The sequence below is a fragment of the Sus scrofa genome, chromosome 1, assembly GCF_054392235.1.
Source record: "Sus scrofa isolate SSC_HxYL_T2T_F1_AM1 chromosome 1, Sscrofa_HxYL_maternal_Yorkshire_Landrace_v2.0, whole genome shotgun sequence".
Taxonomy (NCBI): domain Eukaryota; kingdom Metazoa; phylum Chordata; class Mammalia; order Artiodactyla; family Suidae; genus Sus; species Sus scrofa.
This window is the reverse complement of record NC_139383.1, coordinates 170,111,062-170,135,320: the sequence shown is the minus strand read 5'-3', so window position 1 is coordinate 170,135,320 and position 24,259 is coordinate 170,111,062. Positions and strand designations below refer to the sequence as shown.

The 24,259-nt window shown below is 38.0% G+C and overlaps 2 protein-coding genes across 30 annotated transcripts in view; one reads left to right on the top strand and one right to left on the bottom strand.

Annotated features, from left to right (window-relative positions):
- The window catches only part of PIGN (phosphatidylinositol glycan anchor biosynthesis class N), a 99,210-nt gene extending 83,981 nt beyond the window's left edge, over positions 1-15,229 (bottom strand). For 3 of the 12 annotated variants that reach the window (XM_021099773.2, XM_084977283.1, XM_084977309.1), the window contains exons 1-4: positions 15,179-15,229; positions 6,898-7,150; positions 4,347-4,468; positions 1,793-1,891 (exon numbers count right to left, since the gene is read on the bottom strand). In XM_021099773.2, the coding sequence (XP_020955432.1) occupies positions 1,793-1,891; positions 4,347-4,468; positions 6,898-7,118 (442 nt within the window). In that variant the 5' untranslated portion in view covers positions 7,119-7,150; positions 15,179-15,229. Of the gene's footprint in view, positions 1-1,792; positions 1,892-4,346; positions 4,469-6,897; positions 7,151-15,010 lie in introns of all 12 variants that reach the window. The other 9 variants (XM_021099768.1, XM_084977282.1, XM_084977300.1 and 6 more) reach the window with 3 other exon arrangements.
- Positions 15,230-15,387: 158 nt separating this feature from the next.
- The window catches only part of RELCH (RAB11 binding and LisH domain, coiled-coil and HEAT repeat containing), a 109,732-nt gene continuing 100,860 nt past the window's right edge, over positions 15,388-24,259 (top strand). For all 18 annotated transcript variants that reach the window (XR_014815967.1, XR_014815978.1, XR_014815976.1 and 15 more), the window contains exon 1: positions 15,388-16,174. Coding sequence is in view for 7 of the 18 variants with exons in the window: in XM_084977225.1 (XP_084833351.1) it covers positions 15,655-16,174 (520 nt within the window). In the remaining 11 variants the exon portion in view is untranslated. The remainder of the gene's footprint in view (positions 16,175-24,259) is intronic.

The following is a 24,259-nucleotide window of genomic DNA, read 5'->3' as shown; positions in this document are numbered from 1 at the left end:
AAGGAATAAATATTGCTTATTGCCAAATAGTCTGAAAGGGTCAACAAATATATTAATCTTATACATCAGTAAGATTTTATTAGCAATCTAATTAAATTGGTGAATTTCTGAGTTAGACAGGCTCTTATAGGTCATAAGGAAGAAATATAACAAAATAATGACAATTTCATAGTATCAGCTCATCTCTAACCATACTATTCTACTGCTCAGCCATTCTACTTCTCACATCCTAAGTAAAGATCTGGGTGGGTCTGTAGGTTATCATAAGAAATGGAACATTCCTATTGGATTATCTGGAGATAGACACTGGACCTGTCCTATCAACTGTAGCCAGAACCAGGAAGGTAAGTTTGTTAAGCCATGGCAATTTAATCTATCTTTACCACCACCAGTCTCCCAAAAAGCTCAACTGCTTTTCAAAGAAAGGAGTGTACAAATGGCAAGTAGTATGAGTTTTTCAACCTGCTCTACATAATAATGTTCTGTGAATATGATACAGAAAATTCTGAATACCTATTTGCTTTTGAGATATATAATAATCTTCAATAATTCCAATTATTATCATTATACCCATAGCTAAGTTTAACAATACAAAACCTTTTTATTAGGTGAAATGACCACAATGGTCTCATTAAAAAGCATTTAATTACATAAAATTCAAATGGAATCTAACTGATTTTGGAAATAATATAAATCAATTTTCTAATTCTTTTTTTTTTTTTTTTTTTTTTTTTTTTTTTTGTCTTTTGGTTGTTGTTGTTGCTATTTCTTGGGCCGCTCCCGTGGCATATGGAGGTTCCCAGGCTAGGGGTTGAATCGGAGATGTAGCCACCAGCCTACGCCAGAGCCACAGCAACGCGGGATCCGAGCCGCGTCTGCAACCTACACCACAGCTCACGGCAACGCCGGATTGTTAACCCACTGCCCACTGAGCAAGGGCAGGGACCGAACCCGCAACCTCATGGTTCCTAGTCGGATTCGTTAACCACTGCGCCACGACGGGAACTCCGAATTTTCTAATTCTAAGCATGTTCTAATACTGGAGCATCCCTGTGGCTCAGTGGGTTAAGGATCTGGCACTGGCACTGCTGTGGTTCTGGTCACTGCTATGGCGAAGGTTTAATCCCTGGCCCAAGAACTTTTGCATGCCATGAGCATGGCCAAAAATATTTAAAAAAAGAAAAAAAAGAGAGAGAGATTCTAATACTTGCAGATTCACACACGGAAACAAGTATAAAAAATTCAAATGGCATGATCTTGAATATATGAAAATAGAAGTTATAATTTTTAATATTTAAAACTTCATGTGACTAACTTCTTAATAATAATCTATCAAAGGGAAATCAACCAGACATCAACATCATCATCATAATGAGGAGTTATCATCATTACAATAAGCATTTTGCTAAATGTTTCACATGAATTATATTTAATACCAAAAACACACCTAGGAGATAGAAATCATTATCTTATTTTACAAAAAAGAAAACTCAAATTCAGAGATGTTATCTAACTTGCTCAAGATTAAAAAGCTGTTAGATGTTCATGCCACGGACCATTTCATCACATCCAAGGTACTAAAAACTGTATAACATGCTAACATTTCCAGTACAACTAAGAAGGGAAAAAAATCACACTGACACATCTATCCACTTTAATACACATTCTTATTTCAGAGTTGTTAAATATGTAAAAACATGTGTCTCAAAATCAATAAATTAGAGTATATATTTTAAATTACCATGTTGATTACCTATTTAGTATCAGAAAAAATATAATCCGTGACTCCTACCTTTGGAAAACATAACCAAGAGATCTGGACTTCCCCAGCTCCATGAGTAATTGGTTTCATTAAAAAGGAAATCAAATTCTACAGGATTTTCCTTCCATCCTTCAGGTAGTTGAGAAAAGAAGCAAACAATAAAAAAAGTAATAAATAATGGTGAAGTTTTAGCATAGATCCTAAAGAAGTATCCTTCAAATAACAACAATGAGGATTAACTGCAGAACAAGCATAAAACTAAGAATAGATTTTTGACATATATAATACAAGTTTTTTTTAAAAAAAGCTTAAAATAGATAATTATTACTAAAACATAGAATCTCTTTTGAACTTTGGAGAGTTAACATCTAGGAAAGCCATGGAGCCATCCAATTATATTTCTTCCCTAGCACAGGATGATAAAATACTAAAGCTTAATTCTTGAATCAATCCCAGTGTATGTTTATGTGAATTAGGCATGCTAAAATATTTGTCAAAAGTATCTCAAAACAGGAGTTCTCTTGTGGCGCAATGGGTTAAGGATCCAGCATTGTCACTGCAGTGGCTTGGGTCACTGCTGTGGCATGGGTTTGATCCCTGGCTTAGGAACTTCTACATGCTGTGGGCATGGCCTAAAAAAAAAAAAAGATCTCAAAGATTCAAAAAGCACTACTTAGGACTTCCAGTTGTGGCTCAGCGGGTTAAGAACCCAGCTAATATCCATGAGGACGTGGGTTCAATCCCTGGCCTTGCTCAGTAGGTTAAGGATCTGGAGTCACCACAAGCTGTGGCATAGGCCGGCAGCTGCAGCTCCAATTCAACCCAGAGCCCGGGATCTTCCATATGTCATGGGAGCAGCCCTAAAAAAAAAAAAAAAAAAAAAAAAAAAAAAAAAATCCACTCTTGGGTATATATATGGACAGAACTTTCCTTGAAAAAGATACATGTGCCCCTATGTTCATTGCAGCACTATTCACAATAGCTAAGACATGCACAATAGCCAGGACATGGAAACAACCATTCACAACAACTATTCACAACAGCCAAGACTGTTGCCCAAGGCACCAGAAATAAAAACAAAAATAAACCAATGGGACCTAATCAAACTGACAAGTTTTGCACAGCAAAAGAAACCATAAAAAAAAAAAAAAAAAAAGACAGCCTGCAGAATGGGAGAAAATAGTTTTAAATGATGCAACTGACAAGGGCTTAATCTCTAAAATATACAAACAATTTACACAACTCAACAGCAAAAAAGCCAGTAACCCAATGGAAAAATGGGAAAAGACCTGAATAGACAGTTCTCCAAAGAATATATGCAGATGGCCAACAAGCACATGAAAAAATGCTCAACATCACTGATTATTAGAGAAACATAAATTAAAACTACTCTGAGGGGAGTTCCCATCGTGACACAGTGGTTAATGAATCCGACTAGGAACCAGGAGGTTTCGGGTTCGATCCCTGGCCTTTCTCAGTGGGTTAAGGATCCGGTGTTGCTGTGAGCTGTGGTGTAGGTTGCAGACACGGCTCGGAACCCGTGTTGCTGTGGCCCTGGTGTAGGCTGGTGGCTACAGCTCCGATTGGACCCCTAGCCTGGGAACCTCCATATGCTGTGGGAGCAGCCCTAGAAAAGGCAAAAAGACCAAAAAAAAAAACACAAAAAACAAAAAAAAAACTACTCTGAGGTACCATCTCACACCAGTCAGAATGGCCATCATTAATAAGTCCACAAATAGCAAATGCTGGAGATGGTGTAGAGAAAAGGGAACCCTCCTGCACTGTTGGTGGGAATATAAATTGGTACAACCACTATGGAAAACAGTATGGAGGTGCCTCAGAAAACTAAAAATAGAACTACCATATGATCCATCAATTCCACTCTTGGGCATATACCCAGACAAAACTTTCCTTGAAAAAGACACATGCACCCATATGTTCACTGCAGCACTATTCACAATAGCCAAGACATGGAAACAGCCTAAATGTCCATCAACAGATGAATGGATTAAGAAGATGTGGTATGTATACACAATGGAATACTACTCAGCCATAAAGGAGAACAAAATAATGCCACTTGTAGCCACATGGATGGAACTAGAGACTCTCATACTAAGTAAGTTAGAAAGAGAAATACAAATACCATATGATATCACTTATATCTGGAATCTAATGCATGGCACGAATGAACCTTTCCACAGTAAAGAAACTCGTGGACTTAGAGAATAGATTTGTGGTTGCCAAGGGATGGGCGGGAGTGGGACGGACTGGAAGTATGGGGTTAATAGATGCAAACTACTGCATTTGGAGTGGATAATCAATGAGATCCTGCTGTATAGCAAAGGGAACTATATCTAGTCATTTATGATGGAACATAAATTTATGATGGAGGATAATGTGAGAAAAAGAATGTATATATGTGACCGGGTTACTCTGCAGTACAGTAGAAACTGACAGGACACCATAAACCAACTATAATGGAAAAAATAAAAATCATTTAACAAATAAAAAAGCAAAAAAAAGAATTAGCACTATTTATGCAATAAATTTTTCCCGTGATAAAAATCATCTAAATAGAAAATACCTTTGGCAACTGCACTGACATCTTCATAAAACCCTGCTATCAGGGCTACATGGCCTGGCCGGGATTCAGTTGGCACACGTGTGTGAGATATCCCCCAGCTGCCTTTATGCATTATGATATCCCTAAAAGGTATTACAGAGGAATAGTTAACATAGTCTATGATCAAATGCTCTGTTAAGGTTTTAAAAAATAAGATTATTACAGATGGAATCTAGTCAAAAGTGTGAGCCAAAATTTAAGACGGAAAGAAATCTTTCTGATTCCAGCTGAGCCCAGTCCCAGCTAGGCCCAGTTCTAGCCCTCCCATTAGCTATATTCAGTAGCATCAGAGCCCAGCTGAGACAAAGAACCACCCAACCACTGCACAGAATCTTAAGAAAAAATACACTATTATTGTTTTATTCACAAAGTATCGAAATGGTTTGTTATATAAGAAATAACTGGGAGTTTCCACCGTGGAGCAGTGGAAACAAATCTGACCAGGAATGATGAGGTTGCGGGTTCAATCCCTGGCCTTGCTCAGTGGGTGAAGGATCTGGCACTGCCATGAGCTGTGGTGTAGGTCGCAGACACGGCTCGGCTCTGGCGTTGCTGTGGCTCTGGTATAGGCAGGCGGCAACAGCTCCAATTAGACCCCTAGCCTGGGAACCTCCATATGCCAGGGTGAGGCCCTAGAAAAGACAAAAAAAAAAAAAGAAAAGAAAAGAAAAAAAATAACTGATATACACAATGCTACCCTGTCAAGGTTAAATTTTCTTGGGCGTAATGATGCTATTCTGGTCATGTCAAAAAAAGTCCTTGTCTTTAGTAGATACACACTGAAGTGTTTAGGGGTGAACTGTCATAACATCTTGCTTTCAAATTATTCAGGAAAAGATAATTAAAAGTTTAAGAGTGTGTGTGTATGTTTGTGTGTGTGAGAGAGAGAGAAAATAGAGAATGCAAATATGAAAAAAGTTAAAAATACATATATCTAGATTAAGGATATATAGATGTTCATTATATATCCTTTCAAATTTTGGATGCCTCTGTTGAAAAACATTTTGATCAGATCATATTTTTAAAAAAAACAAAGTGAGGAACAAAATCAGGTTTAGAAGAAGCTAGAATGACATACAAGACACATCACCTGTGAGCCCTTGGTCTTCTACATAACAGCCAAAGGAAACGAGTGCAATCAGAAAAGCTCGCCTTTGTTTAACAACAAGTATACTTTTACCTTACTAATTTTGCAATGAACTATATTTCTCTTTCATCGACAACTAAGAAATTCAACCAAATATATCACCCCAAATTTTAAACTATTTATAGAAATATGCTGAACATTTTTGTGTAGTGAACTTAACCCTGATTGGATCTTATTTTCCTACTCATATTTTCCGATTGCCCTGAGTTGCTCATTTATTTTTTTCCTTTAGTATATTACACACTTCTTTGAGGCACTATAAATTTATTCCTGGAAATTCAACACAGAATTCAGGTTCATTCTTTCTTCTAGTAGTCAAAAAATATTTATTATTTGCCTACTATGAAACTGGAGATACTACAGTGGTGTACAAAACAAAGTCCTATCCTTAGCTGAAGTTGCACATGCTCAGTAGTACTATAAAGCAAAGTGAAATAAGGTAAAAAGATAGACAGTAATGATGACAGTTAGGGACAGGAGGAAGATAGACAATTTTAGAAAAATTTCCACTTGAATATGAGTTTTAATCTCGCCACAAAAGCATTAGAAAGGGCTTTTGAAGGGCTTGCCAAGAATCAGAAAAAGAATAGTTGAGGAGTTCCCGTCATGGCTCAGTGGTTAACGAATCTGACTAGGAACCATGAGGTTGTGGGTTCGATCCCTGGCCTTGCTCAGTGGGTTAAGGATCCAGCGTTGTGGGTCGCAGACACAGCTCGGATTCTGCGTTGCTGTGGCTCTGGCGTAGGCCAGCGGCTACAGCTCAGATTAGACCCCTAACCTGGGAACCTCCATATGCCACGGAAGCGGCCCCAGAAAAGACAAAAAGATTGAAAAAAAAAAAAAAAAAAAAAAAAAGAACAGTTGACTGCAGGAGCCCCATCAGTCCCCAAAATGAAATATTTCTTTCCAAAGCCCCTTAATAGAATCCAAATTACATTATATAGTGATATAGACTTAGAAAGGCTTTCTATATTTTACAGAAAATGTATTTTGAGTTGAAGCCTATATTTTCCAGTTAAGTACTACTGTAATTGGCAATTCACTAGTATTTATGTTTGCCATTGCTTAAAAATTTAACAGTCTTATTTTATAAGAAAAAGATAATACAGTGAGTTGTAAGCCAGGTTTCAGAAAGTAGGATAAGTTAGGCCAAGCAGAAGGTCATTTACTTCAATTCGCCTGATACCAACTTCCACAATAAGATAAATAACTCCTAGAAGGAAATAAACTTACAAATCTCTATGACAAAGTCAAATGTATATGTGCCCTATTCTATATCTCACATCACTCCTCTAAACAACATGAGATAAACGGTATGAGCATAACATTTTCCAGAGATGTCTTTGTACCAGTTGATATGCTTACCTAATAAATGGTGCCCTAGAATTTCCATTTTCGTCTAATTCATAAAGTTTATCTGCTCGCAGGCCGTCAGCAACAAACAGCACTAATCTTTTTGCTGGGGGAGGCAACGGTGTAAACTGAGGAGTCATTCCATGAACCAAAGGAGATGTAAAATAAATGTCAAAGATGGAGGCGAAGAACACAAAATGTATGAGCAATCCAAAAATAATGTACAGCAGCATAACCAGTTTAACAAATTAATTTTCAAGAAAATCTGAAAAGAAGGAACAAAATAAGATTTGGGTAAGCTTTAATACAATCATATTTTTACTTGTTTTGATAACTACATATAGATATACAAGTAGACTGAATAGTATCTTAAAATATTACATAACTTACAATTTCACCTTCATTTATGGTGGTAACAAGCATTATTTAACAACAAGATAATACAGAAATAAAATATATGACAAAGTATACTCAAGCAAAAAGGAAAAGTTCAAGTATATTATGTATAAGTTCAAGTATAATATGTATAAGGAAAAGTTCAAGTATAATAATATAGCGCCAATAAACTGTAACAAATTTAAGTCCATACTAAGCTAATAGAAACTAATACAGGAGCAAAAAACAAAGAAAGAATTAAATGAGCCCTAAAATGAGTTAGGGTTCAGTCAGGTCAAATACTATATAAAATAGAAAAGATAACTTATGGTGCTCTTGGTTACCCATGTGACAACCATTGATATTCTCAGAATTTAACATTATTTAAATGTTTGTGCTTTTTTTTCTTAACTTTTGGATATTAGCTCAGGAAAGTTCCAGCTTCTCTTGACTATGTCACCAAATTTAGCAGACAACATGCATTTTGTCCACTTAGTGGAATTATGGCAAAGAAAAAGTAGCTTCAGATGATTTACACTCATTAAGAGAATACTTTATTTTAGTTCCCTGAAAACAAAAAAAAAACAGATGGCTATATTCATTCATTTAATAAAAATGTTCTGTGCACACATTAAGCACATAAGTGTGTATTTGGGTACTACAGAGACCACCAAAATGACTCGGTTACAAATCTGATGAGCTTACAAATACTTAGGGAAGGAAAACTAAACAATGTGAAACATTTAAATAACACATTTAAAGTATACCATTAACTACCAAAATCAACAGGAGTCCCTGGGAGTGGTCTTCATGCCAGTCTCTAATTTGCTTTTGTTGGTGAAACTCTCCCCAGATTAAAAACAACAAAGTGCTCTAATTTGTCCTTCTTGTAATGTGACTACATTAATACACAGTGACCCTCAGCTGAAAAACACCAAAGATGATTTAATTACAGATACACCTTATTCTTCCTGGCCTGAAAAATTACATTAAGAAAGAGTGGTAAAAATACCCTATAAAAAACTGAAACATTGGGGAAAAAACCATATAAAAGTCAAGTATATCATCAGGCAATAAAATAGAGCAAATGGTCAAATTACAGGCCACTTTTTTCCTGGGAGAATCAAGAGTCAACCAAATATGAAAGATATTCCACAAATTATAAAACTCCCTTACTGAGTAGATGCTATTCTGCAATCTAAGGCAACATCTCAGAATAAACATGTATTCTCCTTTTTCTGATCTATAAGTTTCCAATACACAGCATGCACCACCTTAACAATGGCAATCTGAAGATAAAAATAAAGTAATATCACTGTGGTAAGTTTGTATATGAGAAAAATTACCTATAATTCTACTACCTAAAGAAAAATCTGGGAGCTCCCATGATGCGGTGGATTAGGTATCCGACTGCAGCGGCTTGGGTTGCTGCAGAGGCGTGGGTTTGATACCCAGTCCTGTCCAGTGGGTTAAAGAATCTGGCATTGCTTCAGCAGTGGCCTAAATTACAGCTGTGGCTGGGATTCAACCCCTGGCCTGGGAACTTCCACATGCCATGGGTTTGGCCATAAAATAAAATTTAAAAAAAAAAAAAAAAAAAAGAAAGAAAGAAAAATCTGTTAATAGTTTCTTACATTTTTATCCTATCTACATTTTTAGAGGTTCACAACTTTATACAGATTTTTTAAATTATTATTTAACATTAACTTAAGCTTTGTATGGCTGGTAGCATAACTGACACCACCTTGGACCCATACAATTCCTCCTTTTGTGGGCACTTTTCATTCCCACTTGGTATTGTAATCTGTTTAATTTTGTCCATTCTAGTGGGAGTATAGTGGTAACCTAGTGTGGTTTTAATTTACATTTCCCCGATGACCAATAAAGCTGAGCAACTTTTTGAGTTTAATGAACATTTTTAACCCTTTTTTCCCCTTTCATTTTTTTAACTGTTTTTCAAAGAGCAGTACTTTTAAATTTTGATTAAGTTGAATTAATTTTTCTATTGGCTATTGTATTTGTGTGCCCCACTTACAAAATTTCTGTGATAGCACTTTTAGTATAGAGTTTTAATATGTTTCAATTTGAAAATAATTTCAAACTTAAAGAAAAGTTGCAATAATGGTACAAACATCCATATACCCCTTAGCCATATACATTTAATGTTAACATTTTCCCCACTTGATTTATCATTTTCTCTCTCTTGCCTCTCTGGTCTCTGCCTTACCTCTTTAACTCACCCCTCCTGGAGTTCCTGTTATGGCTCAGCAGAAACGAATCTGACTAGTATCCATGAGGACACAGGTTCAATCCCTGGCCTTGCTCAGTGGGTTAAGGATCCGGCCTTGCCGTGAGCTGTGGTGTAGGTCACAGACACAGCTCGGATCCCGCGTTGCTGTGGCTGTGGTGTAGGCCAGCAGCTGTAGCTTCAATTCGACCACTAGCCTGGGAACCTCTATATGCCACGGGTGCAGCCCTAAAAAGACAAAACAAACAAACAAACTTAGCCCTCCTGTGTGTGTGTGCATGTGTGTAGAATCACATAATATTGTTTCTGAACCATCTGAAGATACACTATGGCCCTTTACCCCTAAATACTTCAGGGTTTACTTCCTGAGAACAGTGATACTCCATTATATACCTACAGTAGAGCTATCAACTTCAATAAATTCAACATCAGTATTTTATCTAATCTACCATCTATACTCCAAATTTTTGAAGTGTCCAAATAATGTTCTTTATAACATTTTTATAGATTTATTGAGGCATAATTGTCCTGTAATAAGCTGTACATATTTAAAGTGCACAATAATCACTCAAGATAATGAACACACCCATCACACTTAAGTTTCCTCAAGCCTCTATGATTCATCCCTACATGTTTCATTTTTTGATATTATTGTAAATAGTATTTTTTATTTCAATATCTCCTTGCTAGTTCTTAAATTGCCACTGATTTTTATATATTTATTTTGCATTTTGCAATATTAAAAATTGTTAGTTTATAGCAGCTTTTATGTAAATGCCTTTTGATTTTCTAAAGAATAATTATGTCACCTGTGAACCAAGGACTTCTACTTTGTCAGTCTCTACGTTTTTTACTTACATCTCATGCTTGTTGTACAGTCTAGGACTTCCAGTGTAATGCTGAATAGGTGTGATAACAACAGAAATCCCTGCCTTGTTTCCAATCTTAGGGTAAAAGTTGTCAGTTTTTTCCAGGTTTTTGTAGACCTTCTTTCTTAAGTCAAAGAGGTTCTCTTTTACTCTCAACATGGAAAGAGTTTTAAACTGTGAATGGATGTTGGATTTTGTCAAATGCTTTTGTTGCATCTATTGAGATGATCATGATCATTTGGTTTTGTTCTTTTAATCTCCCAATGTGGTGAATTATACTGATTGAATTTCAAACATTAAACCAAGGCTGCATTCCCAGAATAAACCCACCTGACCATTAAATACTATACCTTCTATATACAATTGGATTTTATCTGCTAAAATATTATTAGCATTTTAAAGCAGTATTTTTTGTTTTTGAATGTCTAGGGCCTCATCTGTGGTACATGGAGGTTCCCAGGCTAGGGGTCTAATCAGAGCTGTAGCCACTGGCCTATACCACAGCCACAGCAACGTGGGATCTGAGCCACATCTGCAACCTACACCAGCTCACGGCAACGCTGGATCCTTAACTCACTGAGCGAGGCCAGGGATCGAATCCGAATCCTCATGGACGCTAGTCGGATTTGCTAACCGCTGAGCCACAACGGGAACTCCCAAAACAATGTTTATATAGATATTAGATTATAATCTTTTCTTGCCATGTCTTTCCCTGGTTTTGGTATCAATAATGCATTGGGAAGTGTTGCTACCTCTTTTATTTTTTGGAAGAGTTTGTATAGAATTTGTTTTGTTTCTTCCATTACTGTATAACAGAATTCATCAATTCTGGCTTGGAGTTTTCTTCATGGGAAGGTTTTTAACTTTAAATTCAATTTCTTCATATAGCGATATTAAGATTATTTAGATTATTTGCTACTTGTTCAGTGAGTTTTGGGTAGTTGTATCTTTTAAGTAGTTTGTCCATTTGTCCATTTCATCCAAATTGTCAAATTTATTATTCCAAAATTGTTCATAATATTCTCTTTACTTCTTATTTTTTTTTCCATCCTCTGGGTCAGACTCAGTCGATAGACTGATGAGGTATCATATGTAGTTATCCAAAGTAGGTCATTTTTAAAGCACTTAATTCATTTCAGTTCAATCTTAAACTCTTTTTAGAATTAAAGTACAGAGGATCTCTATCTAGATGTACAGAAGTTCACATGATTTAAATACTCCTCTTTGCCATGGCAACCTTGGCACTCTCCTTACCATGCTTATAAATAAGGAAACATCTATATCATTTCTCACTTTCATTTGCATTTACAAATAACTTCCTGGACTTAGTTCTTTTCCCCATTGCTATTATACAACTTTTCTGTATAAAGTATCAAAGTCTATGTGTTAAAGGATAATATAAAATATCTACTACTCAAAAGCTTATTGAAGTAGTGAAACAAACATTTGAGAATTTTGACCTTGAACCTGTAACAGCCAATGTAAAAGTCTAGCTCTATTGTATATTAACAGTGGGATCCCTAGTCAAGTCCCTCTCTTAGTTTCCTTGCACTTTCAGACATCACTTCCTCAGGGATGATGCAGACTGAATCAGAAGCCAAAACCTTTACTTTGGTTTATAACTAAATAGCTATGTCTTTGACTATGTGTAGTAATGTCTGCCTCTATCACTTAACCCTGATTCCAGGATAGCAAGACAGACCTTTTCCAGCATTCATCACAGTTCTGGGCACCTAGTAAGGACTCAAATGTTTGCTAAATAAATTACTTAGGATTATCATTTCAAAGGTATATGTAATATGCACTACAGCCACTAGAGGCTGCCTTGCTTCTCTATTTATTCCTGCAGAACATACACATGAACTGTGAAGGATACTTAATAACAAGTTTTATGTTTAAGTCATTTACAATACATAAAATTACAGTGATTCCAAAATATCATCCTTCACATACTACTTATTTTATTATTGCTAAGCATTTTAAGCATTATTACTTAATATTTCTCTTTAAAAAAAATCATTTTAGGAGTTTCTGTGATGGCTCAGTGGAAACCAATCTTACTAGTATCCATGAGGATGCAGGTTGATCCCTGACCTCGCTCAATAGGTTAAGTAACCGGAATTGCCATGAGCTATGGTGTAGGTCGCAGATAAGGCTCAGATATGGCATCGTTGTTGCTGTGATGTAGGCCAGCAGTGACAGCTCTGATTCAACCCCTAGCCTGGGAACCCCCTATGCCTTGGGTGCGGCAATAAAAAGACAAAAAAAAAAAAAAAAAAAAATCATTTTATTCATATTTAGTGAAGAAGAAAACTTTATCATGGATGAGTCATTTGGAAATCACCAAAACAGATGAATAACTACTACAAATTTTAAAATACACATACGCACGTACCAATAAAATTTATTTAGCTTATGTCTGTGGGATGTCTACCACACACTGAAAAACAATGTTAAAAAATTAGAATGTATAAGTGTATAAAGACTAGACATTTATAAAACTTTAAATCATTGAAAAACTTGCATTTAAGATATTACCTGTGGTTATCTTAAGATTATTAAAGCAAAAAATAATTTTTTAAAAATACGAACATGGGTGTTCCCGTCATGGCTCAGTGGTTAATGAATCCGACTAGGAACCATAAGGTTGCAGGTTCAATCCCTCACCTTGCTCAGTGGGTTAAGGATCTGGCGTTGCTGTGAGCTGTGGTGTAGGTTGCAGATGCGGCCCGGATCCTGCGTTGCTGTGGCTCTGGTGTAAGCTGGTGGCTACAGCTAAGATTAGACCTCAGGCCTGGGAATCTCCATGTGCCACGGCAGCAGCCCAAGAAATGGCAAAAAGACCAAAAAAAAAAAAAAAAAAAAAAACTTATACAATATGAACATGACTGACATGTTTGAAAAAGTGCTTTTATATTTTCATCACTAAAATAGAAACTTCAACGATTATTCTGATTATTCAATGAAACATTAGCTGTAAAGATCTAGATTAATGTAAATCTTGCTAAGCAGAAGGAAAATTTCCCAACAATATTAACAGCAAATTATTTTAAGTGGAGATCAGCAATTATTAATATTCTGGTATGGGCTATTTCTTAAACATTTTAAATTGATAAGTAAACCTCTATGTACTGTGGAAAAGAAAAGTACTTACTGAGAAGTATGGCCAGTTGATTTGTTATGGGGTTGGAAGGTAAACAAGTCCATGATTATAGGATACAAAATAGACTCAGGAAACTACTGATGTGTTTTAGGAAGTCAATCATGGAAGAACTTCTACATACAACTTTTGACAACTCTCTGAGGAAATACATTTTAAATCTATTTTCAACTTTCATTCTAGAAATCAGACCCTATATTAAAGATAGTCCCTTTGGGGCCTACTAACTTGACTGCTTTTTCTGGCTGTAGTTACTAAACACTTGACATTGGGTTTGCTTTGCTTTATTTTTAAAAACCTGTCAAATATTCACAATATATACTAATATTACATTAATTGATAACTGACTATAACGACAGATTTATTGTATACTAGGCACCAGGTACTGTGACAAGCATATTCCTAATTCTGTGAACTTTCAGAGTATCCCCTTGACAGATGAAGCTGAGAGAATTAAGGAACTCTAATTTTAAAGTCTCACAGCAAATAATTGCCAAAACTGGGATATGAGCTTTAGGCTCTTCAGCTCAATAAGCATAATCCTTGAAGGGAGGACTCTAAGTGCAGGGACCTTAAATACAAAAGATTTCTAAAATGCCGCATTACAGACATGGAAATGCTGTATATAGCCAATCCATTTCTAATCATGCCCTTTCCATGACATTCCCTAATCCCTACCATTCCTCCATTACATTGGTTCCATTTTCAATCTCTCTGACAAACTTAGTTACAATGAGGATCAGCAATCTTTTTTGCTAAGAAATATGTAACAGGACAGCGCGTAGCCTATTTTGACATAATTTCCCTAAGATCTGGGATTTTTTTCCCCATGCTTTTCTTCAATATATGGCAGACACACAACAATTTAGAATTCAAACATTAGGAGCTAATATTCTATTCAAAAAATACTTCAAATTCTTACTACTAACAACATCAAAACACTTCTACCAAAAACAAAACAAAAAACCCAAAACTTCACTCCAATGAAATTTTAGTTTACCGAGTCTGGTAAACTGAAATTAAGCCTACATTTAAATGTTGGCATACATTTACATGAACCAATAACGTGCCCTAAGGATATGAAAGAATACTCTATTTGTATTTTTTCACAGAGCTAAAGGAGATACTTTACTGCTTCAATGGAATATAACTTTACCCAACCAAACCTTTGAGTTCTGTCTTCTATTTACTCCCTCCACCTCCCATACCCTCACCCTACCGCATACCGCTCTACCTCTAACTCGGTGGTAAGTAGGCGGTCCCCAGGCCTAAGGTGAGAAAGCAAGGAACAGAAGCCACATTCAGACTGCTGCCCCTGCCCTGGGCACTTGCTACACTTGCGGAGAACATGTCATTAGCAGCACACAGTAAGAAAAAGCGAAGTATCCTAAGGAAAAGTGAAGCAGCGCGTCAGAGGCCGTGAGGCCAGCTTCAGAACCACCACACCTCTCCTCTCTAGTCCCCTGACTTTACCTGGGCTTATCCAGGTGAGGCCTGATCTCAGGAATGAGGTCTTCTCAGCGCGAAGGCCGATCCAGCTCTGTAGCAGAGTTCCCCTAGGTCCCCGAAAGGAAAGCCAAGAGAACGTTCCTAGGCCACCGTCATAACTGCCCCTTATCGTGGAACGCCCCCGATACTTACCTGACCAGAGCTGCTCTCGCGATAATTCTTGGGCCCGTACTCCGTAACTCCAGTCCCCGCCCCCCTCCATCGGCCAATAAAATAGGAGTGGGGGAGGGGCTTTGCCTCTGAGCTGGGAGCGGGGCTCCCAATCTTTGCTGGCTGGGGTTGAGAACGGGCGGGGCGGGGAGGGGCGGGGCTGGGGCAGAAAGAGGGGCAGGGCCCGCGCCATTTCTCGCGAGACTGGGGACCAGGAAGACGCCTGCAGAGCCCGGCTGCTGGTGCAGCTGCTGCTAAGGCAGCGGCTGCTGCTGTTGCTACTGCGCTGCATCCGGACCATTTGCCTCCGAGCCTGGGCCTTGTCTCCAGGTGAGGAGGCGGGACCTAGTGAGGCCGGGGCTGTGGAGGTGCACAGTGCCTGCTCAAGCTTAGCTGGAATTCAGGCTGCGGCCTGTCTGATCCAGACAGGGAGGCGCCCACACTCCTGACAGTGTAAGATGGCGGCGATGGCGCCTGGAGGTGGTGGCGGCGGCGTGAATCCATTCCTCAGCGATTCAGACGAGGACGACGACGAGGTTTCAGCGACCGACGAGCGGCGGGCAGGACTTAGGCTCAGTTCTGGGAGCGGCCTAGATCCTGGCTCTGCAGACTCGCTATCGCCCCAGGATCCCGTGGCCTTAGGAAGCAGTGCAAGACCAGGGCTCCCTGGGGAGGGGTCAGCGACTGCAGTGACACTAGGGAGCACCGGGGAGACCCCCGCCAGATTGTCAATTGATGCGATCGCGGCTCAGCTGTTGCGCGATCAATACTTGCTGACAGCCCTGGAGCTGCACACGGAGCTGTTGGAGAGCGGCCGCGAGCTGCCCCGGCTGCGCGACTACTTCTCCAATCCTGGTAACTTCGAGAGGCAGAGTGGGACCCCGCCTGGGATGGGGGCGCCGGGAATCCCTGGAGCAGCTGGCATTGGAGGCGCAGGAGGTCGGGAGCCGAGTACGACATCGGGTGGGGGACAGCTCAGTAAGTGAAAGCAGCCTGCCTCTTGTCTGGGCAGTTGGGATTGTAAGAGGTTCTTGTGGAGGAGGGGGTACCTCTGGGCGGGTACTGAGTATTAGGGACGTTTCAGAGAGAGACGGTTCGGGTTGGGGGTAGTCTTTCGTGGTGGAAGCAAAAGGATATGGCAGTGACTGTTCTCTGCCCGCCTCCAACTCTTGGCTGGACTTGCACCTGCTCCTGGCTCCGCTCTTGGTGTGTATCTATTAATTATCCAGAGTTTCCAGTTCACTGGCTTTACGTGACTCCAGAAAGACTTCTTTGCAACCTGGTTTATCGCTTTAATCATTTTTCCATTTTCGACAATCTCCTGAATCACCACTACCAGGAAAAAGTGTTCCTTTAATTGTTCGCAGTAATTATTTGACTCAGAATCAAGAGGGAAAAGAATAGGAAATGTTGCTAGCCCTTAAAGTCAGATCCACTTGAAGACCTTTTGTCTTTAGGATGACTTACTTAAAAGTTAGGTTTTTTGCTGGTAAAATTTTTTCTGTTTAAATAAACTCAATTTAATTCCATTTCAGTTCCGTAATTTCAGTAGGTTTCCAGAATTTTAGGAAGCCTAGGGTGGAGGGCGGGCAAATTCTATCTACCTGCAGTGTATCTGCAGCTCACCAGCTCACAGGCCTTCTTCTCTACATTAAGTTAGGAATTAACTTTTTTTCCCTTGTTATAGTCATTTTTAGCAGTGTACAGTAATCATCTACCTCATTCATCATTTATTTATAAGCATTTCTTATGGCTTTAAAACGTGCCATCAAGGATGTATACTAGGTTCCCAGCAACCCCCTTTTGAGAGGCATCTTAGATATTACCTTACTAATGGTATGAGATGTTTTAGTGTGTTATGTGAGGCCAATTGGAATTTACTAATAAATGTTAAATATACACGTTTTAAATTGTAGCCTAATTGATTATTTTTTGTCTATACTTTTGAATAGTGCCAGAGATTTAGATTGCCTAACTTAGATGTAGTAGTGAAAGTTCAAGGAGTGCATTTTCCTTTAAGGTAAATCCTAAACAGATTTTTTTTTTTTTTTTTTTTTGTCTTTTGTCTTTTTAGGGCTGCATTCGCAGCATATGGCAGTACCCAGGCTGGGGGTCTAATCAGAGCTGCAGCTGCCGGCCTACGCCAGAGCCACAGCAATGCCAGATCCAAGCCGCGTCTGTGACCCACACCACAGCTCATGGCAACAGATCCTCAACCCACTGAGCGAGGCCAGGGATTGAACCTGCAACCTCATGGTTGCCCTAGTTGGATTCATTTCCGCTGCGCCATGACAAGAACACCCTTAAACAGATTTCTATCTTGAATGTGGAATTTTCCCAGCAGGTGTAACTTCCTTGGTCAATATTATAGGATAATCTTCCGTTTCTGGAAAAGATTTTCTCATCGGTGACCTTTAAGACTATAAAATGTAACAAAGAGCAGTGTAACAAAATTGTTAGGTAGTTGGCTTTTTTTGTTTGTTTTAAGATTTCTGATCTATCTAATAATGATTTTTACCTGATAAGCTCTAACTGCTTCCTCAAACCCAGCTAAAATGTTATCTTTGTAAATGTTTCCCACACTCCCCAGGCTTAGTTGATTGGTTCTTTGATTATATTACTTTCACACCTTAACGGTAGCTTTTAACTCCTTTATAGTTGATTTGTTAACAATATCATTTTTTTTCCATTAGATAGTCACTTCTTGAGAGACAGTTTTATATTCCTCACAATTTAAACAGTCCCTGGCCTATTGTTGAACATAAATGAATTGCATCTATGTTTTTCTACTATATTGAGATGAAGAAATAGGTTTTTCCTGACTTCCTAACTTTATTTAAAAGACTTTCTTAACCTTTTCAGTCTACCTTATTTTGACTTGATATCACTGTGTATAAGTGAAAAGTTCTCTTAAAAACTTTTTGTAGGAGTTCCCGTTGTTGCTCAGGGGTTAACAAACTTAACTAGTATCCACGAGGACGCAGGTTCAATCCCTGGCCTTGCTTAGTGGGTCATGGATCCCGTGTTGCTGTGAGCTGTGGTGTAGGTCGAAGATGTGGCTTAGATCCCGAGTTGCTGTGGATGTAGTGTAAGCCGGCAGCTATAGCTCTGATTAGACCCCTACCCTGGGAACCTCCCTCCATATGCCACGGGTGTGGCCCTAAAAAAAAGACAAAAAACCCCACAACTTTTTGTATAGAAATAGTTATAATTTAGTGTAAATATCATAACAGTGTTTTAGAGTAAAAATTGACTTCTAAATGCCTTTGTATTACTATTAGAGTTTCTTGAAATAACTTTAGTTCTATGATCAAAAATCATGATTTTGGAGTTCCCGTTCTGGCTCAGTGGAAACAAATCCAACTGGGAACCATGAGGTTACAGGTTCAATCCCTGGCCTTGCTTAGTGGCTTAAGGATCTGGCATTGCTGTGAGCTGTGGTGTAGGTCACAGACACAGCTCGGATCTGGCGTGGCTGTGGCTCTGGTAGGCCAGCAGCTGTAGCTCCAATTAGACCCCTAGCCTGGGAACTTCCATATGCCCTGGGTGTGGCCCTGAAAAGACAGAAAAAAAAAAATCACCAGCATTGGCCAAGGAAGGGGAGGGCAAAATTTCCCCAATTGAGAACCACTTCCATAGATAAGTTTTGCCTCATTTAAAATTCTGTATATATGCATTTGCAGAGCATACTTTTTTTTCTGTCTGGCCTCCTTTGCTCAGCCTAATGTTTTTGAAATTCACCCATCATGTTTTTATGTGTTAATAGTTCATTCTTTTTTGGATTATCCATTCATCTGTTCTTAGATATTTGTGTTTTTTCCAGTTTTGGTCTATGTGAATAAAGCTGCCATGAACATGCTTGTTGTATAAATTTTGTGTGAACATATGTTTTTATTTCTTTTGGGTAATACCTACAAATGGAATCGCTGGGTCATATAGTTTGTATATATCTTAATTTAGAAAAAGCTGTCAAACTGTTTTTCCAAAGTGATTGTATCATTTAAAATTTCCATCACCGGGAGTTCCCATTGTGGCGCAGCGGAGCGAATCCGTCTAGGAACCATGAGGTTTCGGGTTCCACCCCTGGCCTCGCTCAGTGGGTTGAGGATCCAGCATTGCCATGAGCTGTGGTGTAGGTCGCAGACGTGGCTCGGATATGGTGTTGGTGTGGCTGTGGTGTAGGCCAGCAGCTACAGCTCCAATTGGACCCCTAGCCTGGGAACCTCCATATGCCGCAGGTGCAGCCCTCAAAAGACAAAAGACAAAAAAAAAAAAAAAAAAAAAAAAATTCCATCAACAGTGTATAGAGTTTCAATTTCTATATATCCCCAAATACTTGCTTTTTTTCAGGCTTTTTATTTAACACTGTAGTGAGAATGTGGTAGTATGTCATTGTGGTTTTAGTTTTCATTTCTTGGGAACTAGTGATGCTGAGCTTCTTTTTCTGAGCTTTTTGCCATTGGTATATGTGTATATGTTGGGGGGGAGCAGTATATTGCCATTATTGTATCTTTTGTGAAATACCTGTTTGTGTCTTTTTATTGAGTTGTAGTTCTTTTTATATTCTGGACCCAAGTCCTTTATGAAATATGTGTTTTGCAAAATTTTTCTCCCAGTTTGGTTTGCTTTTCATTTTTGTTTTAACAATATGTCCTATAAAGAAAGGTTTTTAGTTTCATCAATTCTATTTAATCAGGCTTTTTCCTTTAATGATTCACGCTCTTTGTGTCCTAAATAAGAAATATGAGCCTATCCTAAGATTGCAAAATTTTCCTCATAAATTTTCTTGTAGAAGTTTTGTAGTTTTAGTTTTTAAATTTAGGCCTATAGTGGCATCCTAAGAAATATTTCTTAAATATTCTTAAAAATGCAGACATAGCACAAACTTTAGAACTTCTGTTAACTGAATAAAATGGGCTCTAAGGAAGTCTTAGCATTTGATAAATTGTTGTAGCGTCATCGCAATGTTCCTACTAGATCTACCTGATGAGCTAATTTGATCTTTTGTATTTAATATTACTTTCTTGAATATATAAAACACATTGATTATATTTTCCCCCTGTTTTTTTCCCAATTGAGCCATTTGGTAATTGTTTTACTTTCCAGTTAGATTGAAAGATAAAAGTTGTGCCAATGCTATTAACGCTAAATAGATTGTAATTACTTGGGATGAGCCAGTTCTTTGTACAGTAGACACACTAGGTGGTCAAATGGGCAGGACAAGCAATTTAGACCTTTCAGTGATGGATTTCTTTTATTCTGTATTTATCATGACTTCAAATTTTTATAAAGCAGCTTATCAAGTAGTCATTTACGATTGAATTTAATAATTTAACTTACAGGCTACAGCCTTTTTGAGTCATCTTTCTCCTTTAAAATTTTTTTTTTGTAACATCTTACGTATCTTTTCTCAGAACTCTGAAAGAGTATGTATCTCACTGTGCTCACTGTTGCTTTCTCAGTATCACCAATGCTAAGATGTCATGATTACAATCTGCCAAAGTTCCCATCTCTTCCACTTTAGAAAGGAGTTCCTCCCAGTTAGGTTGGAATTGGGTTTAGTGCTTCTTTCTTTTTCTTTTCTTTTTTCCTTTTTCTTTCTCTCTCTCTCTCTTTTTTTTTTTTTTTTTTTTTCTTTTTACAACGGCACCTGTGGCATATGGGAGTTCCTGGTCCAGGGGTTGAATTGGAGCTGCACCTGTGGCCCACGCCACAGCAACACCTGATTTGAGCCACATCTGCGACCTATGCCGCAACTTGTGGGAACACTAGATCCTTAACCCATTGAGCAAGGCCAGGGATCAAATCTGCATCCTCACAAAGACAAGTTGGTTCCTTAACCCACTGAGCCATAATTGGAACTCCCTTCCTCTGGCTTCTAACAAGAAAAAATCGATAGAATATCTCTAAAATTTATTAGGTTCACTGCTTTCAGCTGAATGAGACTTTCCACTCTTGTCTGGATCACATAGATTCCTAAATTAATCTCTTGCCTGACTGCCATTTTTCTTGCCTGTGCCTTTCAGTGCTTCAAATTTATTAATTCATGTGGAAATTTAGCCAGATATTTTCATTGCCCAGAGCAGTGACTTGAGTATAGTTGATATTCAATATTTTACATTGACCAATACATTTATTAAACTGTGATCAGCTGAGGCTTGTAGGGATCCAAAGAAGTTTAGTGCATGACCTTGAGTTTATGTTCTTGATGAAGAGGCAAGACTAACACATGAAAGTTCTGTAGAATAGTCTTCGGTGGTACAGATAATCGTGTAAACATTCAGATAAGGAAAAATCCTTATGGACTGTGATAATGAAGTGGCCCTTGTGGAGAAAGTAAAATTTTAATTTGATGCTGAAGGGTGGGTGAAATTTTTAATAAATTATTTGGCCATATTTAGACTGTCATCCTGAGTGAGGAAAAGGAAAAGGAAGTGAGGGTAAAGGGAAGATAATATTTATTTTACATTTTGCCTTGTTTAAAACATCATCTGGGAACATGCTTACTGTTATCTGGCTCACCAATTAATAAAATGATTCCATTTGGGTAGTTATAAAAATGCAGTATGACATTTCAGGCCATTGCGGTACATAGTTTAAAAGGAAACAAGATAGGGGTATTAATCAGGGAAAACAGACCTTATTTCTGTCAAAAATTGAAATTACACTTTCTGCTTTGCAAAGAAGAGAGTTAGGGGTGATCATAATGTATGCTTGTTTGTTTCTTGTTTTTTAAAAACTTTGGAAAAAACCTTCCAGGATTGGTGTAATTTTAATTTTGTTTAGCATTTTTGGGTCAAAAACTAAATTTGGTTAATTTGTGTTTAAATGGTAGCTTTTACCTGTGCCCACCCCCTTAAGTCCCATAATGTTAGGATAATCACCTGAAAAAGAACACTTACCTTGGTCTAGAAACACAGTCTACCTCTGTATAAATTACAAATATTGATTGAAAAGGGTGTTAAATATTAATAGCCTATTTTTGTCTTATGAGTAGTTGTTTTTATTGACTTCTACCTATAAGAACTGTGAGATTTGATGATACAATGTGGTTTCTAAGTTATTTATACTAAAAACATACTTGTTGATTGTTAAGTAAATCGTGTTTTGTTATTTGTCTATATTTTGAACGCAGTGCCTCTTTGGTTGATTTGGGGGGAGGGGAGTTATATTAGTTTAGAACTGATCTACATCAACTGCCTTATCATATTAGTGTTTGTTTCAGTATTATGATTAACTTTTTTGACATCTAAATGACATGACATTTTATTAGTTTTAGGTATCCAACATAATAATTTGATATATGTCTATATTTTGAAATGATTACCACAGTAAATTTAGTTAGTGGCCATCACCACACATAGTTAACAATTTTTTTTCCTATAATGAGAACTTTTAAGATCTACTCTCTGAGCAACTTTGAAATACACAATACAGTATTGTTAACTATGGTCACTGTGTTGGCCGTTCCATCCCCAGGATTATTTATCTTATAACTGGAAGTTTGAACCTGCATTTAATTTTTAAAGTGGTTTCTAGCCCCATTTCACTGGAGTATGGAAAACTGGTAACTCTAATTCCACATATGTATATAGTTTCTGCAAACTAAGGAAATATGCACAGCAAAGTCTGAACAAGTTGAGTGTATGTTGGCTAATTTAAAAATAAATTCTTCAAATTTCTGAGAAATAAATGCTCTATATACTTGAACACAGCACTGGTATTTACTAAGGTTCAGTGAAAGATAGCACTTAACTATAACAGGATCAAGAAGAATGTCCTAGAGGTGATACATTTGGATTAGAGCAGGGTACATGACAGATTTGTCACATTGGTATGAATAAATTAGAGAAATATGGGCTTGGTAAAGGAATAGCTGTGGAAAGATGTGTAACTGATTAAAACAATATTTGGTCTGTGCCAGGCTACACCATCTATACTTTTGAACTTGGCTTATTGTTTGAAGCCCAACTTGAGTACCAATGTCTGATCTCCAATTCTGCCCCTGCCATTTATAGCTCTGTTACCTTGGGTAAATTACTTCACCTTTTAGAGCCTTCTTATTCCACTTAAAGCCCAGTAATCATTTCTGTCCACTGCTGGTTATAAATAGAGTTGTGTTGAAGTTCGCCTGAGGGTATACACATGGAAAGACTTCAAAAACTCATTTTATAGTAACGTCTTTCTTTTATAAGAAAAAAATATATGAAATGGTGAGGGAAGACTAGATCAGATTGGCTGATGATAAAAGACTGAGAAAGGTGATGTCTCACAATACCACTTCATTTGATTAAATAGGGATAATGGATATATGACATCCAAATTAAAATAATAGTTTAAAAAACATACTAGGAGAGTTTCCATTGTGACTCCGTGGGTTAAGGACTCAACTAGTATCCATGAGATTGCAGGTTTGATCCCTGGCCTTGCTTAGTGGGTTAAGGATCGAGTGTTGCTCTGAGCTGTGGGGTAGGTCGTGCATGCAGCTCAGATCCTGCATTGCTGCGGCTGTGGCATAGGCTGGTAGCTGCAACTCTGATTGGACCCCTGGCCTGGGAACTTCTGGTAGCTGCAGCTCTGATTGGACCCCTGGCCTGGGAACTTCCATATGCTGCTGGTGTGGCCATAAAAAAAATTAAAAAATAAAACACATACTAGGAACATCTGTGCTTGAATTCACGTGTAAATTTAATAGCATTTCTATTTGAGTAGCCAAATTCTTTGATAAATTAGATCAGAGAAGTCTGCTGATTTTTAGGGGGAAAGCTATAAAGCAAGGAGTCAGACTTCTTGGCTTGGATCCTATTTCTGCCACTATTTTACTCTTGTGACTTTTGTTCAAGTTACTTAAATCTCTCTATGCCTCAGTTTCTTCAGCTTAATATGAGGATAACAGTACCTTATACAGCTATTGTGAGAGTCAGCTGAGTTAGTCTTTATTTATTTATTTTTGCTTTTTAGGGCCGCATTCTCAGCATATGGAAGTTCCCAGGCTTGGGGTTGAATTGGAGCTACAGCCACCAGCCTACGCCACAGCCACAGCAGCGCGGGATCCAAGCCACA